The sequence below is a fragment of the Natator depressus genome, chromosome 7, assembly GCF_965152275.1.
Source record: "Natator depressus isolate rNatDep1 chromosome 7, rNatDep2.hap1, whole genome shotgun sequence".
In the NCBI taxonomy this organism is placed as follows: domain Eukaryota; kingdom Metazoa; phylum Chordata; order Testudines; family Cheloniidae; genus Natator; species Natator depressus.
In genome coordinates this window covers 48,450,750-48,467,610 of record NC_134240.1, presented here as the reverse complement: position 1 = coordinate 48,467,610, position 16,861 = coordinate 48,450,750, and the positions used below count along the sequence as shown (strand labels likewise).

Genomic DNA, 16,861 nt, shown 5'->3' with positions numbered 1-16,861 from the left:
GTGGCAAAAGTCCCCCTGGCTTCCATGGGATTGGTCACAGGATATGTTGTTGCTGCAGTTAGCCTGGGGGCTTGGCAGCTAGGTCTGAGCAGCCAGGTTAGCTTCGTCTGGGTCTGAGCGTCCCCACTGCAAGGCCCAAGCTGTGCTACGGTGTCTTCACTCACCCATGTGCCTGCAGCAAATCCCACAGTTATTTGTGCTGTGGAGTCCTTCCTGGTCATTTGCAGGAGAACTTGTCTATCCTTTGGGAGGACTTGTGGGAAGGCCCTGGAGGCTTCTGGCTAGGAGTGCATTCCCCCAAAAGGCAGGGAGTTCTCTAGCTAACTAGTTCCACTTTACGGGCTTTATTGCTAGCTAAAAACTTAGGATATTACATTAAAAACTGTTAAGAGAAAACTAAGGTTGCCTTGCTGAGCATTCCAAAGCCACAGAACCTTAACTGCTCTGTGTGTGGGTATTGCCATAGGGTGTTCCTTGACAAATTCACATGTTGTTTTGCCAGCCGGGGGGGCAGCGGGGCCACGTACTGGCCTCTCAGTAGATTGCAGGGCAGGCTTACAGCGCTGGCATTTCTGGTTGCAGACCCAGCGTTTGTTCACGCCCAGCTCATCCCAGACAGTGCCGAAAGGAATGACGACAAGCTTTACTTCTTCTTCCGGGAGAAATCGGCTGATGCCCCACAAAGCCCTGCTGTCTACTCCCGCATCGGGCGCATCTGCTTGGTATGTACCTGGCTCCCCACGGCGCCTCCTGCTGGGAGTGGCTGGGAGCTCCCCGCACAGACAGAGTTCCTGCTCCATTCTCTACAGTGCCCCCAGCTGGGCCTGGAATACCAGCAGTGTCCCCCACAGACTGAGCTCCTGCAGGGAGAAGATGGGATTTGAATAGAGTAGCTGGGGACCAGCAGTGTCCCCACACAGCCAGCGCTCCTGCCCCCTCCCCGCAGTGCCCCCTGCTGGGACAGGCTGGGGCTGGAGTACGGGGTTGCCCCCCACACCAAGCATCCCCTGTCCCACTCCCCACAGCGCCCACTCCTGGGAGAGGCTCGGGCTGGAGCAGCTGGGAGCTCCCCCACAACCAATGCCCCCTGTCCCACTCCCCACAGCAACCCCTGCTGGGGGAGGCTGGGGCTGGAGTAGTTGGGGAACCCCCAACAGCCAGTGCTCTTGCCCCTCCCCACAGCGCCCCCTGCTGGGAAGCCCAAGCTAGGAGGACGAGCCTAGCTCACATTCTGGTTGCCCCCGGGTGCCTGAGGATGGTATTTTCCCCCCTGGTTTAGAATGACGACGGAGGTCACTGCTGCCTTGTCAATAAATGGAGCACGTTCCTGAAAGCCCGGCTCATCTGCTCCGTTCCAGGGCCTGACGGGATCGAAACGCACTTCGATGAGCTCCGTAAGGGCCGGTGGGCAGGGGGCACGCCGGGCAACGAGGTGTCTGGGTGGGACAGCAGCTGACTACAGACCCCAGAGGTGGTAGCAGACAGAACCTCTGTGCTGCCCGAGTAGTCACTGCAGGCTGCAGCGTCTCTGAGCAGGGGCATCGCTTGTGACAGGGCAGCGCCACATCTGGGTCCCCAGCGCCTCCTGGGGAGCTCACAGGGGCCTTCCTACCCAGCCAGGAGCCTCTCCGGAGGCACCCAGCGAAGTCGCTCTCGGCAGAGGCTGGGAGGCAGCACAGTCCCCAGCAGCTTGTCAGCGCCTGCCGTGGCACGTGATGGATGGGCTGCACCCGGGAGCAGGACGCGCCATCCCATTGCCAGCTGGTTCCCTGCGCTTTGCTTGCCTAGATCAGAGGCTCCCCTGGTTCCTGAGGGGCACTGTCCCCAGCCTGCATCTTTCCCACTGGTGCACGCCCTGCAGCCAAAGCATCCCCTATGCGACAGTGCCCTGGGCGAAGCCGGATGTTCCCCCCACAGCCAGCACTCCTGCCCTCGTCCCCACAGCAGCCTCTCCCCTGATGGGAGAGACTGGAGTAGCTGGGAGCCCCCCAACAGGCTGCGCTTCTGCCACGCTCCCTGCAACGCCCCCTGTTCTCTCTCCATCTGCCCTGTGTCCCCCAGTCCCTGCAGAGCTCTAGGGCGTCTCCCCGGCTGTTGATGCTTTCTCTTCTCCCCTCAGAGGACGTGTTCATCCAGCAGACCCAGGATATGAAGAACCCCATCATCTACGCCGTGTTCGCTTCCTCTGGGTGAGCCCACCGGGAGGGGTTGGGGATGGGTCTCCATGGGGACCAAGCTGGGTGCAGCCCCTGCTGAGTGAGTGCATCCCCATGGGAGCGGAGGGGGAGGCACTGCAGCAGGCCCTGAAGCCCAAGGATGACATGCAGGGGCTTCTGGGGGGAGGGGAGTAGATATCGGGGGTATCACACTCGGGGGCAAACCCTCCTGGCGCAGGGCACGCTGGTCAGGCATGTCCCACCACAGGCAGAGGGTTCTGGTTCAGGCCTGTCCTAGCACAAGCAGAGAGGGTTTGGGGTCAGGCCTGTTCCAGCATGGGCAAAGAGGTTTCTGAGTCAGTCCTGGCACGGGCAGAGAGGGTTTGGGGTCAGGCCCATGCCAGCGCTGGCAGAGAGGGTTCTGGCTCAGGCCTGTCCCAGCGTGGGCAGAAAGGGTTCAGAGTCAGGCCCATCCCATCGCTGGCAGGGAGGATTCAGAGTCAGGTCCCCCCAGGTGAGAGCAGTGCCCTGTTGGGCCCTGTTCCCCACTCCCCCTGGCAACCCCCACCCCCCTACCAGCATGGCCTCCCATTGCACAATCCTAGCTCAGGCAGGAGGGGCTCCATGGCCTGAGACTCCCTCTTTCCTCCCTGCACCAGGCCCAGGAGTGGGGATCCCTCTCGGCTTCCCTCCGCAACCTTGGGAACCCCGCAGGGCCGGGTGCTGGCCTGGGCAACGTTGGGCTCTGCCCCATCTTGGCATGGGCCTGGGGCTGGCACTCCCTATCTAGCCACATGCTCCCCGGGGCTTCGTGTGCGCAAAGGGGTCTCTTTCCTCCCACAGAAGCCTGCCCCACCCATCCAGCTGATCACTGAAGGGGGGCAGGGGTGTCGGGGGGGTCTCGCACTACCCCAGGGGAGGGGATCCCAGCCCGACTGGGGATTCACCCAGTGTCACCCAGAGCCCCGGAAAGGATCACTCCCACCCTCGGCAGGGAGGCACGCACTAGTTCACAGATGGGGAAACTGAGGTACAGAGAGGCTAGCGACTGGCTCAGGGTCACACCGCAGTCCTGCGGCAGAGCCTGGCATGTAACCCAGGAATCATGGCGCCCAGGCTGGTGCAGTAAACATGTGGGCAGCCTTGCGGTGTGCCAGCTGGCGTCACTGAGTCAGTCCTAGCTGGAGAGGTCATGCCGGGCAGCCACTGAGGACCTTGATCCCTCCGGATCTGCCTCTGCAGAGATCCAGGATCACAGGCAGCTGGGTGGCGCTGTTTGCTGGACATGTCCGGGCATCACTGTGCCATCACCTTCACAGCCAGTGGTGCCCGGACACCCCCATGCCAGGCTAGGATCCTGGCACCCTGGGAACAGGCCCCTCACACACGTTTGGGATGAGCGTTTCTGGATCCCACATGAGCAGAGAGCTTGAGGTGCTGTCCCAGTCTGACTGGGCAGGATCCCTGCCAGGCAGGGCAGGGCGGGGCATGGGTTCAGGGTGGGTCTGTCAGAGGTGCCCCCTGGAGATAACGTGATGTTCCCCCGCACCTCAGGTCCGTGTTCAAAGGCTCCGCCGTGTGCGTGTACTCCATGGCTGACATACGCATGGTCTTCAATGGGCCCTTCGCCCACAAGGAGGGACCCAACTACCAGTGGATGCCATACACGGGCAAGATGCCCTATCCGCGCCCAGGCACCGTAAGTACAATCGGGGCCTCCTGCCAGAGCACCCAGCCAGGGCAGGCAGCAGGGGAACGGGGGTCCTCTGGGGATGGCTGCAGTGATGGGCACCGGAGGTGTGGGGCCAGGGGCACAATCACAGAGTGCCTGCCAGTTTGTGTGTGTCTGGGCATGGACCGCCCCTGTGCAGAGACTCTGATGCTTCCTCACCAGGAGTTCTGGGACCTGCCTCACTAAAGGGCCTAGAGCAACTCCCCCTGGTGTCTCCCAGGAGGGCCAGGGGGTGGCAGACAGGCTGTGGCCATGAGGGGATGCACCTTGCCAGGGCTGGGGGGCTGGGCAGGGGGATGAGGGAAGGGCCACGAGATAGTGCACTCAGTGCCAAGGGAGTGGGGCTGGCACTGCCCAGCCCTGTGGGGAGCTGACTGGCTCCAGGCCTGGCCATGGCCCGTAGAGCCTTTGACCACTGCCTGGGCTCCGCCTAGCCTAGCCTGGCTTGGGATCAGCCCCCTGTCAGCCTATCGCTGGGTGGGCTGGGGTCCCCTGCCGGGATCCCCCCCACTCTGAACACCCTCAAGCCCCTCTTCCCAGCAGAGAGGCCAGGGACTGAGAGGGGCCCAGGGAACTGGGGAAAGGGCACTTTGGCCCTGTGGCTGCCTGGCCACCTGCTGCGAGGAGAGGGCATCCATGTGTGGGGCGCTCAGCCCAGTGCTGGTCCCATGCTGGCCTTGTGCCAGGGCTCTGCCAGCCCCTGCACCAGTGGCACGCAGCCTGCTCTGCCAGGGCAGAGGCTCCCCCTGTACCACAACCTCCGGCCTGGGCAGAGGCAGGGGCAGGTCACAGGGGCAGCACGGTGGGGAACGAAGGAGTCAGAGGCTCCCCTCAAAGGGGGGCACACATGAGATGTTGCTTTGGGTCGAGGTCTCATGGCACCAGATGCTGGCTGCAGGATGGGTGCGCCGATGCCTTCAGGAAGGGAGAGATGGGCAGAACAATGCCCAGGGGCATGAGCTGTCATGCAGGATGGGTGGGGTGGGGGCCATGCCCTGGGGGCATATGGGGGCCATGCCATGTGGTGGGGTGGGGGGGCTGTGCATAGGGAGGCAGGCCATGCTTTGGGGTGGAGGGCTGTAAATTGGGAGGCAGGCCAGGCTTTGGGGTGGGGGGGCTGTGCATCGGGAGGCGGGCCTTGCGGTGCGGCGGAGGGACCATGCCTCAAGGGACTGGGCGGAGGCGGTATCATGGGGTGGGGTGGGGGGAAGCCGGGCCACGGGGTGGGGCATGGGGAAGCCAGGCCACTGGGTGTGGGGAGGGGGGGACAGGTCGTGGGGTGGGGAGCAGGGGGAGGCCGGGCCGTGGTCGAGAGGAGGGAGGTCAGCCTGCCCGCTCTGTGTTTCAGTGCCCGGGAGGCACCTTCACCCCTTCCATGAAGTCGACCAAGGATTACCCAGACGAGGTGATCAACTTCATGCGCACGCACCCGCTGATGTACCATGCCGTGTACCCCGTGCACCGCCAGCCGCTGGTCGTGCGCAGCAACGTGCACTACAAGTTCACCACCGTGGCCGTGGACCAGGTGGACGCAGCCGACGGGCGCTATGAGGTGCTTTTCCTGGGCACAGGTACCCGCAGACGTGCGCTGGAGACACACACACCATGGACCCACACAAGCCATGTGGGAGGGCCTGCTGCCTGGCACTGGGCATGGCAGGGAGCTTAGTCCTGCTCTGGGCCGACTCGCCAGGTCAGCGTTGCCAGGGCTGCCCTGCCGCGCTCTCCCCGTCAGACGTGCCTGGCCACTGTGAGAGCTGACGATCAGCTCGTTGACAGAGGAGCCTGGCAGAGAATTCCATCTGGAGTCCCCCCACCCAGGGGCTGCCCCAGAGCCCGTTCCGGGGGTGCAGCAATCCAGGCCAGGCTGTGTATTCAGGATGAATGGAGTGGGTGCCCTGTGGTGACTCCAGCCTGGCACAGAGCCGGGGAGGGTGGGGGGATCTGGAGGTGAGTGTTCGGCCCCCCCAGGCTCCTGGCGTGAACAATGCCCAGGGGCATGAGCTGTCCTGCAGGATGCATGGGGAACGTGGTGCCCTCAGCAGGGACTCAGCCACCAGAACTGGGCCGCACCAAGCGGGGCTGTAGGTGGGGCAGGGTCTGCACTAGCTGTTGGTTCCCCACCTCTCACGGAGGGATTGTGCCAGGCTGACGCCCTGGGCAGATCCCAGCCCACCCTGTGCTGGGCAGCTTGGCACTTGCTGGGCCATGTGGGGTCTGGGTCATCTGGGGCCGTGGGGGCAGGGTCTGTGCCAGGCCCCCAGGGAGCCAGCCTAGGAGGCAGAGGGGCTTGTTTAACTGGAGGGCTCGTGACAGAGCGGCCAGCGCTGCCTCGGCCCCTCTCAGGGAGCTGTGCCCTTGGCTGCCAGCCGACCCGGGGAGCCCAGCCGGCGCCGCCACACAGGTGGCAGGGAATGCTAACGACCCAGAAAGATCCCATTAGCTAACGAATGCGCTGCCTCCTGGCCAGCTGTTCACTCAGCCGCCCCTGCACACGGCAGCCTGGCCAAATCCTCCCAACACCTGTCCCGCCCACCAGGGAATTTCCTCCCTGCCCCAGCATCAGTGTAACGAATCGCCAGAGCTCAGCTGTTCCTTCCCCTGGGGATAGGGGCTGCAGCAGCCTGTGGGATGGCGTGGGGGGTTCGGGCCGGTTCCCGGATGGAGACGACTGCGCCAACGGCACTTGATGGTAGCGAGGAACTCCCACACCTGTGCCCCTGCCCTGCCAAGGGTGGGGTGCCCAGCAGGACGTGGGGGAGGGGACAGGGCTTCCCCATCGCTGCCTGGGCAGCCCTGCCTGCGAGCCAGCTCTCCCCAGGCCCAGGATCAGAGTCCCAGACCAGCCTCGCTCTGCATTGCGCAGCTATGTTCTGTTCATCCGCCGCGCACTGCCCCCCAGAGGCAACTGGTTTGAGTGACGGGAGTTGGCCTGTCCCACCCCCAGTCAGTGGCATGTGCTGTGAAGTGCTGGGCGGCCCACGGTTGAGGGGCCAGCCGGTGCCATGTGCGTGTGTTCGTTGGAGCAGCATGTTCTGCAGCACCCCACGTGCGTGGGGCCCATCTTGGGGGCCCACACCGAAATCAGAGCAGACGCTGGCAGCTTTGTGAGTTCCTCCTGCTGGTGCTGCCTGCAGGGCTCCCCGCCTCTCCCTGGCACTCCAGCGGAGGCTTCGCCTCAGAGATCCCCAGCCAGGCGCAGCGGCTGCTGGAGAGATCCAAGCACCTGAGGCGGCACTGGGCAGCTGGATCCCCCTGGGGAAGATGAAGCCGTGACTCTGGGGTTCAGTCCAGGCCCCAGAGTCCTGTGCTGGCTAAAAGCCTCGTGCTGATCCAGCCTCGGCGTGTTTATAAAGCTGTGATGGCGGGGTGGCCTCTCCCTTCCCACGCCATCCCCATCAGCACGGCCCCGCGCCCCAGGCTGTGACAGGGCGGAAGGGTCCATCCCGCATGGCGCTGAGTGCTGGCTGTGCCTTGCAGATCGCGGCACAGTCCAAAAGGTGATCGTCCTCCCCAAGGACGACTTGGAGACCGAGGAGCTGATGCTGGAGGAGGTGGAAGTGTTCAAGGTAACGTCTCCTGGTTCTGTGTGCATTGCACTCTCAGGCCTTGCTGTGCCCCCCCCTCCCCCCCGCCATGGCCTGGGACAGTTCTCCCTCCCTCACCCCCAGCCTCGGGGAACCTCCCTTCTTCCCGCTGCTGCAGCGGCAATGTGCAGCAGGCTGCCACTGCAGCCTCATCTGCGGCTTCCCAGCAGGCACCTGGGCCTTGATCCAGCACTTGCTGGTGTCAGTAGGGGGTGTCACGGGGCCCCGTCGGCTGCTATGAGGTGCCCAGTCCCATGGGCTCTGACCTCCGGCATGGTCAGTGGCAGGAAGTGAGCATGCCATTCGGCTGGCTCCACAGGAAGTATGAGAGCCCTGCTACCGCAGCTTGCTGAGGGAGCGCTCCAGTAGATCATGTGCCAGCAGCCTGTTCCCGGCGCTAAGGGGCCGGGGTTGGAGCCCTGGCTCCCTGGGGCATGTGTGACTGCTCCAGGGAGAGGGTTTGGTGCCAATGGATTTGTTTCTGACTCTGTCTCAGCCCTTTGCTCCCTGTGATCAGGAGCAGCTCCGAGGGGGCTGAGTGACCCAGACTAACTGCTGTGCTCCCATGCTCTCATTCCAGGTTCCAGCCCCCATCAAAACCATGACCATCTCCTCCAAGAGGGTAAGCCGGTGGTGCTCTGCAGGGGATGGGGTCCTCACGGGGGTCACCCACCTGGTGCAGATGCCAGCCCAGCCACGGCACTCCCGCCTGCTGAGGAGGGATGGAGATTCCACGTGTTCCTAGCTGGACAGGGACTCTCCGAGCATCCCCAGGGGCTTCCACCTTCACTCGCGTAGTGCGGCCCGTGGGCTCAGACGGGCTCTGTTGTTAACTCGCAGGGGTGGGCGTGGGAAGGGCCACTCAGAGATCTGAATGCCCAGCCCCGCTTGTGGAAGCACCAGGGGGCCGGCTCGGTGGGCGATGCACGGGGCATACCAGAAACCCGCTTGCTCTGCCTCAGCCAGCCCCGGGGAGAGGGGATCTGCTGGGAGGGTGCAGTTCCCGGCCATTTCCGGACAAGCGCTGAGCTCTCAGAGAGGCAGCCCCTCCTCATTCCCAGCTGGTGGGTTTGGCACCTGGGAGAGTGCAGGGTCTGCCGCAAGGGGGCATCTCACCACGTCCCCTTTGCCCCCCACAGCAACAGCTGTACGTGGCCTCGGCCATAGGCGTGACCCACCTGGCCCTGCACCGCTGCGATGTGTACGGGGAGGCCTGTGCCGACTGCTGCCTGGCCAGGGACCCCTACTGCGCGTGGGACGGCAAGGCCTGCTCCCGCTACTCAGCATCGTCCAAGAGGTAGGGGCCAGCCGCACTGTGGGGGCGGTTGTACCGGGGCCCAGCATAGGGCCAAGCAGTGCTACAGGGAGGGGCTTTTATACGGGGGGACCCTGAGCCCTGCATGGGTTCTCGTACTCACTGGCTGGGTTTGCCAACAGGGCGCTGGGAGGCAGCGTGGGGGGGCAGGGGACTCTGTATCTTCGATGAGAGGCAGGATTGGGGCTTAGCCCCAATCCCCGCGGTACCTGGAGGGGGGTGACCGAGCCCCGCACACTGCAGCCAAACTCCACCCACGGGGCTGCCCCAGGTGGTTGGGGACACCCTGAGACTGTGAGCAATTTTCCATCTGTGCCTTCTCCCCCTCCCACAGGCGGAGCAGGCGCCAGGATGTCCGACACGGCAACCCCATCCGCCAGTGCCGGGGCTACAACTCCAATGGTGAGTAGGGCCAGCTGGCCACCCTGCCCCTCCTCACACACACGGCGGGTACGTCTGGGACACGAGGGATGGAGAAAGAGGGCGAGATGTGGAATATGTAGATTAGATGTCCTCTCCTAACTCTCTGGGTTGGGTCGGGTTCGCAGCGTTGTGTTGATTCCATTGTCCGACCTCCCGTCTCCTCTGCCCCACTCCAGCCAACAAGAACACGGTGGAGGCTGTCCAGTACGGGGTGGAGGGCAGCACGGCCTTCCTGGAGTGCCAGCCCCGCTCCCCGCAGGCCACCGTCAAGTGGCTGCTCCAGAAGGACAACAGTGACCGGCGGAAAGAGGTAGGAGGGTGCGGCGCTGGGGGGTGCCTGGAGGGAAAGGCCCTGCAGCCCACTGCCTGCTGTCTGGGGCCGGGGTTCTGGGGGCCAGGCTGGCATAGCGGGGGGCTGCAGGTTGGGACTGAGGCAGTGGGGGAGGCTTGCATGGAGCCTGTCTCTAATCTCCCCTCCCGCCCTCTGATGACCCCCTGCCATGCCCGACTGTATCTCGCCCGTTCTAATGCTCTGGCCCTTGGCCTCTCTCCCGTCCAGCTGCGCACAGAGGGCCGGGTGCTGCGGACGGAGCAGGGGCTGCTCCTACGCTCCCTGCAGCTCTCAGACAGCGGTCTCTACTCCTGCACAGCCACTGAGAACAACTTCAAGCACACGGTGGCCAAGGTGCAGCTGCACGTGCTGAGCAGCGAGACGGTGCACAGCGTGCTCTTCCAGTCGGAGGCGCCCGCCCTGCAGGCCGACGGCGACGTCTCCACCTCTGCGCTGGGCATGCGGGCTGGCCTCCCTGGTGCCCCCGGGCCCCATTACCAGGACCTGGTGCAGCTCCTCACCCAGCCTGAAATGGGACTCATCAACCAGTACTGCCAGGGCTACTGGCGGCATGCAGCCTCCAGCCACAAGGAGGCGCTGGCCAGCCTCAAAGCCAAGGAGCTGCAGGAAGAGAAGAAGCCTCGAAACCGCCGGAATCACCAGCCAGACGTGGACCAGCTCACATGAAACTGCCACCAGGGACTTTGTAATAACAGTGCTATATTTCCCCCCCCTTTTAATATTAAAAATATCTATAAATATATATATAAATATATATATATATACACACACAGTCCCCCACTCCCTTTCAAGACAGTATTTATTTGTAGGTTGTACATAGTCCATGGGAGATGCAGTCCCACCCTATTGCCCCATGGCCCTTTGGGCAAGATAGCCAGGTTCCCAGAGGCACCCTGGCCAGCAGCTTGTCCTTTTCTCTTCCTAATGTCTACGGTACTGTAAAATAAAAGGCAGGCACCAAGTATGGGGCGGGGCTATGGTAAGATCCCCTCCCCCAGTCCCTCATCAAACCAGAAGCTCTCAATGCTAACGTAGGAATGAGCCAGCGCAGGACCTTCTGCCCACTCTCTTGATCCCAAGCCAGAGTGCTGGCACCTGGAGGGGCCACTCTCTCTCTCTAGCTGGGAGGGGGTGTCTCTGAGCTGGGGTGCCATTGGCAGAGCTGCCATGTTCCCTCTCCCCCTGACATGGGACCCATTGGGGAGCCTGGGTTTGGTCTGTTTCCCGCCAGTGCCGTGGGCATTGATGTGTGGTGGGTCCGAGCTGGGGGGGTGTCTGACTTAGGAATGGGAAGTCCATGCTGGGGGTGGAACTTCTTGGCCACTGACAATATCCTTCCCCTATTGGCACTGGACTAGGAAGGGACTGGCAGGGAGAGAGGGAAGTGGTCCCCTCAAGGGGACTGGGTCCCCAGGAGCCTGGCACCCATTGTGCATGCATGCCCAGTTTCACGTCACTCCTGGGTGCCTCTCGAATTCCCAGGGAGGCACCATTGTTGGGCTAAACCCCATGGGGGTCGAGGGCACAAGGCCAGGCTCTTCCACCCACTGCTGGCCACGCGTCACTCCTGCAAGGGGTATGCTGGGAATGATATCACAGGCTCAGCCTGGGCTGATTGGTGGATGATGTGATGCCCTCAAGGAGGTGGAGCTGCAGTGGTATAAAAAGCTGGCTCTGCAGCCGGGTTAAATCAGGGATTCAGGAAGCAGGAGGGGTGAGGATGTCAGCTGCAGCTGCGCTCCTCTGGTGCCAGCTGCACCTAGCAGGCACGCCCGTTCCTGGGCTCTGCTGCGGTGGCACCTTGGAGGGTACTAGGGAGACTGGGCATAGGGGCCAAAGCTGCTCTCTGGTGGAATGGATGGGGCAGACACTCGTCCCTCCCCCTCACCCCCCCCCCCCTCGGAGGTGGGAAGAATTCCTTTCGGCAGGCGGGGTGAAGTAAGGAAAGGACAAAGCAAGTAGGGGGATGGAGCGAGGCAAGGCGGAGAGCAGGCAAGGTGGGGAGCAGAGGCAGGCAATGGGTACCTGGACAGCTGGGTCCCCCCTACTGAGTGACCTTGGGCAAGTCACTCCCCTATCTGTGCCTCAGTTTCCCCATCTGATTACTTCTCATTATTTATTTAGCCATGGCCCCACTGCCACTGGACCTGGCAACACCAGCCTCTCTGCTGTGCGGCTTCATGATGGGGGGGGGGGGGCGCAGGGGGAGAGAGAAGGGTCAATATTGAGTTGTGAGGCATTGTGGGTAGTGAAGTCCTGGGGCGCCCGGTTGCTACCCTGGGCCGTGTGCGAGAGCTGAGTAGTGGGTCTTCTGGCAGCTACACTGACCCAATCATGGGGATTGGGAGCTAGAGCAGAGTGTATGTGGGGAGGGGGCCAGTGGGATGGGGGGGTGAAAAAAGGGGTTGTGGGAAGGGGTTGACTGGCTGACAGCGCTGCCTGCATTCAATCCCTAGGCTTAGTGGCCACAGCCACACTCACCCTGGCAGACCCCAGAGTGCTTTGCAAACTGGACTGACAGGGGCACTTCACCCACTGCTGAAATGCAGCTACCTCTTGGGGGGGGGGTTACAACAGTGCCTCTGCCCCACAGCTTAAGTCAGGACTCCGAAACTGCCCCGGGAGCTGGGGGAGGAGGCAAATTGGGCTCCAGGTGCCTGGGGCAGGCATTGGCTGCTGCTACTGCCGTGGGAGTTTTAAGGCCTGTGCTCAAAGCACCTGCCCAAAAGGGCTGTTAATTGGTGGGGAGAGACCGAGCCTGGGGTTTAACCTGGCTCCCTTGCTCCCAGCCTGTGCTGCCCGGGGTCACCACTAGGGGCCAACCTCAGCCCTGGGTTCAGCAGGGGGCCCAGCGCCTGGGCTCACAGAACCGCTAGCATGTTGCCCACACCACCCCAATAGTTCAGGCCAAGTCCGTGGCTGGTGCAAAGTAGCGTGGCGTCATGGCCTGCCGTGGGTATTGGTGGGGCTTCGCCACTTCCCACCAGCTGAGGATCCGGCCCTGGCCCCTCCGGAGTCAGGTGCCCATCCTCCCACTAGCGTGGCATGGTCCTCTTGCACGTGGGCACTCCATGGCCACTAGCGGCTGTAGCGCTGCCCGCTGGGGAAATCCAGGCAAGCTGGAGCAGTGGAGCCAAGCAGGGCAGGCAATGCTGCCCAGACAGCACACAGGGACACTCCCAGCCAGGGAGGTTACTCAGGCTCAGGGCAAGGGGGCTGGCCCAAGGGTTGGGGACACAAAGAGGACTGTGTACCAGTCTGGGAGAAGGCATCATTAGCCACCAGGGTCACTGCCCCACCTGAGCCATGATGTGTGGGCACAGCCGCCATGGCACTGCACACTAAGGAAGCCAGGGCAGTACTCACTGCACTAAGTGCTGATTCTCCCTGGGCAGGGGAGACTATAGCATGGAGATCAGCTCTCCCCAAGCAACTCCTGGCTTTCTGGGGTTGGAACCAGCTGCCTTAGGTGGCAAGTATATGGGGCTATGGAAATTAGTGGCTAGCCCCATGGAGGTCTGTAATGAAAGCTAGGCAATACTATGGATAACTACCCATGATTTCAGATGAGAGAAGAACATGTGACAGGGTCATCATACTGGGACACACTTCACCCTGCAATTCCACCACAGTCAGAGTGCCTGGGCGCCCTGGGGGCTGTGCCCATCTCTATTCACATGACAGGCATCCGAGAGTCATCCATTGGTTTTCCTCTGAGATAACAATGCCAAGTTCCTTACCCATACACACCCCTCATAGGGCTCAGCTCCCCCCAGCTGAGGGAGGGTGAGGGAGCAAAGCATCCTGGGGTCAGCTATGCAAATTCCAAAGCAGGAAGTCAGGCCCTGAGAGCCCGCTACCAAGTTGGTTGAGACTCAAAAGGGTACACCATGGGCCATAGGGACAGCCAGGGAGAACTCGCCCTTCCCAGGCCAAGCCAGTGAGGCAGGAATTGTGCCCTTTGCTTCCCAGTGCTGCTAATGCCCGGTGTTAACCACTTCCAAGCAGGCCGCTCATGAGATTGAGTAGCTCACAGCTCATGTGGTGTGTACTGACAGTTACCCGCTAGGGCCATGCCCCCTGTCCCCCACCCCATGGGACAGCTGCCTGTGCCGGTTCAGACCAAGCACATCTGCTCTCTGGTGTAAATAGTTGTAAATGGCAAATGTAACGGAAGCGGAGCAGGCAGCAAGGCTGAGCTCCAGGCACATCACACCTGTACTGTGAACTTCCTGTGGCTGGGAACGAACTAATAAACAATGGCTTTGTTTACGGAGACACTGCCTCTTCCTTGAACCTTCTCTCAGCCATGTTCTGTCTAGAAAGGCCTTAAGCTAGTGGGAGTTCTCTAGTGATCAGAGCAACCCATTGTCCAGCTGTGCCAGTGCACATGTAACCCACCGGCGTGCTGTGTTATGAGTCCCCCTCTAGTGGCTGCTCCCCTAGGAGGATAAGAGCCTACTACTGCTACTAATGCATGGAGTTGCTCCTTTAGCTAACATAATAGCAACCCAGGCTTTTAGTGCTCACAGTTCGGGGTTTGATGTCCAGCAATGATTCTTAGCAGCCGAGGAGGGGTGGGTACATGTGGCCATGTGCCGTGCAGTCAGACACCACGGTCCTCGGCTAAGCACGTGTGTGGCATCAAGTGTAGCACTCAGGCGAGCCCGCTCCGAGCTCAGCAACCTAGAGGAGACAATTCACCACTCAGCCACTAGAGGGTGACAAACCCTGGAGCAGAGCCCATCCAATCCAGTAGAGGGCAGCAGCAGGTGTAATACACCTCAGACCCCACGTCTAAACAGCTGGTTAGCACATGACTGTGCAGTGACACTGTGGGCAAACGCCAGCGAGAGGACTTCCTCCCCCCGCCCAACTGCGCTACATCAGACTGTGACACCCCAAGAGAGCAGCACGACCTGTCAGTATTGGGCAGGGAGGCTTGGGAACTCAGAGCTGCTCCCAAGGCAAAGGGCTGGGCCAGCACCACACAGGTGGGCTTTTTCTGTATGCAAAAGAATTGCTTGGAAAAAAGCAGCTGCAAACAAAGCAAAACACTGCAAAACTCACAGCAGTTTCCTTCGTGAAAAGAATTCAAAATGAAAAATGTCAGACTTTGGGGGGACGGTCACTTTCGATTCATTGGGGACCGTTCACGGTTTGGCGCCTATGAAATGCTCACACCATGGGCTGGGGCAGATGAGAAAATCAAAAACTCTGTCATTCCATTTAGGTGGGGAAAGCCCTTTTTGCTTCTCTCGCCCCAGTCATCTAGGCAGATGGGGGGGTCACCCAAATGCAAGGCCCTCTTTGACAATTATCGCATTGAAATTTTCATTTAATCCCCCCCACCAGGTAACAGCTAATGAAATTAAAACGTTCCTTTCTTCTGCTTTTTTCCCAAATGCTGAGTTCTGCACCAGTTCTAACACTGACCCTGATCTGGCGCATCTTGGTTCCGCTGGCAGGGCCCAGGGGACGGGCCTGAGGGGCCCGAAGAGGGGTCGCATGGGGCACACAAACCCTCGGGCGGAGAAGCCAAGGTCTGCACCCTGGGCCTTCGGCTAGCAGCCAGTGCTTCCTACGTAGTGCACCCCAATTTAATGCTAGGGACAAGGACTAACCCTGAGCCAGGGCAAGTGGGGGCCTAAGCCTGCTTCCCCCTTCCGCTCCGCCACCCCGGGCTAGTTCTGATTTTGTCAGGAGGGAGCTCTTACCCAAACCATCTCCCTGGCTGGAGCACACAGGCCCCACAGACTCACTCTCCCCTCCGGCACAGGAAATCCAGTCAGTCTGGGACGTTCATGGGTGGTTGGGCTGTCCCTGTGCTGCAGTGAAGTTTTCGGTCTCCGGGGCTGCTACTCAGCCTCTCACGACGCCCCTATGTAATGTTTTAATGAATCTTGTCATGTATAGTATGAAGAAGTAGATGTAGAATGTTAAATATGTTAAATTTTCTTTTGATAATTGTTAATAGGTTTTTAATATGACATGATGTGGGTATATGTTGTTAATATGGGCCCGGATGTATCGGTTTGAATATTGTGGTTGTGGCAGAATTTTAGCAAGGGGGAATGTAAGAGAACTGTTGTCCCCTTACTAAAACTCAATGGGGGTGTTTTGGTTGGCTAGCTCCCAGTACCAAAAGGAAGGGGAAGGATCGATGGGGAATCAGGACCCTGAGACTGACAGTCCCCAGGAACAATGGGGAGAGGCCAATGCTCCAGGTCAGCCTGATTGACAGGGCGGGCTGAGCTAAGGAGAAAGCAGGGTCCTGAGCTGAGCTGGGGAGCAGAGCCGTGCCAGATCCAGAGCGGCCAGAAAAGCAGCCCAGGAAGCAGGTCAGTGGTGGGAGCAGAGTCACAGAAGCAGCCCACAGAGGAGACCTGTGCTGGGAGCAGAGCTGCAGCAACCAGAGCCAGAGGGGTCAGAGAAGCAGCCCAGGGAGCTGGAGACAGAGCAGCAGCCGTGCTGAGGCAGAGTGGAGCTGGAGCTGAGACAGAGTGGTGGAGCTGGAGCTCGAGCTCGAGCTGGAGCAGTCAGGAGCTGGGTGAGGTGAGCAGCTGGGAAGAGCGAAGGGGACCCTGGGCAGCGGGCCCAGCACAGGGAGACGCCCCCAGCCAAGACACCTGGCAGGCCAGACTTGGAGGGGGACTGTAATCCCGACAGGGCGGGGTGACACTGGGAAGAAGGGTCCTGCCACCTTGTGACATTATTGACTTGAACTGATAGAACATTGTTGCAACCAAGGTCCTATAGCGGCATCAGATCTTGTATAAAGGGGTCAAATAAGATGTCTAAAACGAGGTTATGGTTTGCTGGTTAGGATTATGCTATCTGTTTGCATGTATCATTTTTGTATTTAAAGATATAAGTATTGGCTCTATACTGTCTGTATTCCAAACTTATGCTGTGCTTCTGGGTGACACCCCAGACAAGTTGGTGTCAGCTCTGCCTAGCCTGCTTGATGGCCCATTAAGGACCAACAGCTATACAACTGGCCCATTGAGAGAAAGCAGCTACAGCTTGGCACTCAGCAAGGCACGCAGGGACCTGCCTATGGACAGAACTCTGAGGTTTTTCCAGGCCATGTGATGGACAGCTTGTCTTTGGGACACAGAAAGAAAGACCACCTGGTGAGAGAATATAAAAAGCTGGTGCAGCTCCTCCATCTTGTCTTCAATCCTGCTTCTTACCTCTGGAGGAACTTTGCTACACTGAAGCTTTGAACCAAGGACTGAAAGACCCATCCCAGCTGTGGATGTGCTCCAGAGACTTGATTTGAACCTGCAGTTT

General features: G+C 60.7%; 1 protein-coding gene across 2 annotated transcripts in view; it reads left to right on the top strand.

The window, feature by feature from the left end:
• Positions 1–11,913, top strand: part of SEMA3F (semaphorin 3F) — a 106,785-nt gene extending 94,872 nt beyond the window's left edge. Inside the window, exons 9-19 of one of the 2 annotated variants that reach the window (XM_074958352.1) lie at positions 583–722; positions 1,280–1,394; positions 2,120–2,189; positions 3,711–3,855; positions 5,237–5,459; positions 7,369–7,457; positions 8,056–8,097; positions 8,615–8,772; positions 9,125–9,192; positions 9,390–9,523; positions 9,773–11,913. In XM_074958352.1, coding sequence (XP_074814453.1) covers positions 583–722; positions 1,280–1,394; positions 2,120–2,189; positions 3,711–3,855; positions 5,237–5,459; positions 7,369–7,457; positions 8,056–8,097; positions 8,615–8,772; positions 9,125–9,192; positions 9,390–9,523; positions 9,773–10,231 — 1,643 coding nt within the window. In that variant the 3' untranslated portion in view covers positions 10,232–11,913. The remainder of the gene's footprint in view (positions 1–582; positions 723–1,279; positions 1,395–2,119; positions 2,190–3,710; positions 3,856–5,236; positions 5,460–7,368; positions 7,458–8,055; positions 8,098–8,614; positions 8,773–9,124; positions 9,193–9,389; positions 9,524–9,772) is intronic. The other variant, XM_074958353.1, reaches the window with a different exon arrangement.
• The last annotated feature ends 4,948 nt before the right edge of the window (positions 11,914–16,861 follow it).